The sequence below is a fragment of the Austrofundulus limnaeus genome, unplaced genomic scaffold, assembly GCF_001266775.1.
Source record: "Austrofundulus limnaeus strain Quisiro unplaced genomic scaffold, Austrofundulus_limnaeus-1.0 Scaffold1762, whole genome shotgun sequence".
NCBI classification, from domain to species: Eukaryota; Metazoa; Chordata; class Actinopteri; order Cyprinodontiformes; family Rivulidae; genus Austrofundulus; species Austrofundulus limnaeus.
The window spans coordinates 16031-17910 of record NW_013954164.1 but is presented as its reverse complement, the minus strand read 5'-3'; the positions used below and the strand labels follow the sequence as shown (position 1 = coordinate 17910).

Here is a 1880-nt window from a genome sequence, read left to right as displayed (position 1 = left end):
CTAGCAGCCTCGCACCAATGACCTAGTTGATGTCATCATTTACCCAGAATGCTTTGCGTGTAAATAAAATGGCTCCGTCCATGTTAAAATATGTATTTTTAAAAATGGCAAACTAAACAGCCTACAGTATTTTTACAGTCTTTATTTTACAGTTTAAATATATGTTTATTAAATAAAGTCTAATGTAATCGTGGATCCTTTGAGCTCTTCTGCGCAGCATCATGGTGACATGTTGGTCCTAACGAGCTGGTCTCCCTGCAGGTGTGGCTGTGTGGCGGCAGCATGGAGGTGCTGCCTTGCTCCAGGGTGGCTCACATCGCTCGGATAAAGAAACCGTATCACAGCAACATCGCGTTTCACACGCGCCGCAACGCCCTGCGGGTGGCCGAGGTCTGGATGGACGAGTACAAGTCCAACGTGTACCTGGCCTGGAACATCCCCATGGAGGTGAGGAAACAGCTAAAACATTAGCACTGCAGGAGGTGAGCTTAAGGTGGCATTAAGCTTCTCCCACATCTCTCATACACAAGGTTATGAGGAAACTTTTACCAAGGTATTTCTCATTATTTGTTAATATCTTGACTGTGCGAAGGGAAAAGTGACACAAGTGAACGTTCAGACGAGTTCAAGTTGATTCATAAAAGACTATGCAATCATTTATTTATACAAATTGAACAGATCATAAGTTACACTTGATTGTGGTTATTCCTATAACAAGCATCAGAGTTAAATGAGATAAAACCGGCGTCCGAATTTCAATTCACATCAACTCAGATTACTTATATAGAACAATAAAACGTCAGTTCTGATGTTAACAACCAAACGATTTTACTGGCACTTTCAGCTTAAGTTTTGGCAAATTAAGAACAAGGAAATGAGGAAAGTAAGATTAGAATGTTACTACGACTTTTACTTTTATCAAAGTGTGGGTCAACCGGAACTGCACGTCTTTTCTAAGCTCAGGTTCCACATGACACATCACTCCGAACACATCAGATTTTACCTGATGATGTCTTCTTAAGGCACCCTCGAGGTAGGAGCTGGCTCGCCTCCGATCAGTCAGGGAACTGATGTCGGCTCGCTTACCGGTCATTGGTGAACAGGTGTTTTTCCAGGTAACTTTCGTCTGGTTCAGTCCAAGCCAGAAAAATTCAAGCCGTATCCGGTTCCTCCTTCCAAAATAAAATCTCTTCACGGGAGGTAAAAACACTCAGAGTCTCGGCCTCGAGTTGAGACCACTGGTGGCGTGCCGGGTCCCGGGCTGTTAGGTCTCCCCTAGTTAGCTCATGGGCTCAAACTTAAAGCCAAACTGAGTTTTCCTCCGGAGAGAATCCCAGTTGTCTTCCTAGGTTGGAATCAGGAAGAAGAGTGTGTTGCTCAAAGCCGTCCAGGTTAGTAAAAGAAACGGACGAACTTTGGTTCCGCCCTCAGGCTTAGAGATGAGTCAGAGAAGAAAGATAAAGATTTGCCAGCCGGCGCCAGCCCAAGGTTAAAATTCTGTGGTTGTTCACAACAGGATATGATAACCTTTTTTCAGCTTTCTTCTGATAGACTAAGAGAAATCACTGCAAAACATTTATGATGATTAATTAACATTTCTGTTTTAMAATCAGTTCTGAACCTTCTGTTAGTCCAGATAAATGAAAGATTTTCTCAGGAAAAATCCACAATTATATTACTGTGTTCACAGTGAAATAAAAACAGTGATTAACATAAAAACACAATGAAAACATTGTAATCAGATTCTCTGTGATTTTTTATACCATTATTAATCTTTAAGGCACGATAAAAGAAAATAAGTAGTTCCACTTTTCCTGTGACAGTCATTATCATGATTTAACAAATGCATAAACATTCTTAGTTAAACAACAAATGAATCA

General features: G+C 41.0%; 1 protein-coding gene across 2 annotated transcripts in view; it reads left to right on the top strand.

The window, feature by feature from the left end:
- Positions 1 to 1880, top strand: part of galnt17 (polypeptide N-acetylgalactosaminyltransferase 17) — a 35283-nt gene that overhangs the window by 18772 nt on the left and 14631 nt on the right. For both annotated transcript variants that reach the window (XM_014033517.1, XM_014033518.1), the window contains exon 7: positions 262 to 447. In XM_014033517.1, coding sequence (XP_013888971.1) covers positions 262 to 447 — 186 coding nt within the window. The remainder of the gene's footprint in view (positions 1 to 261; positions 448 to 1880) is intronic.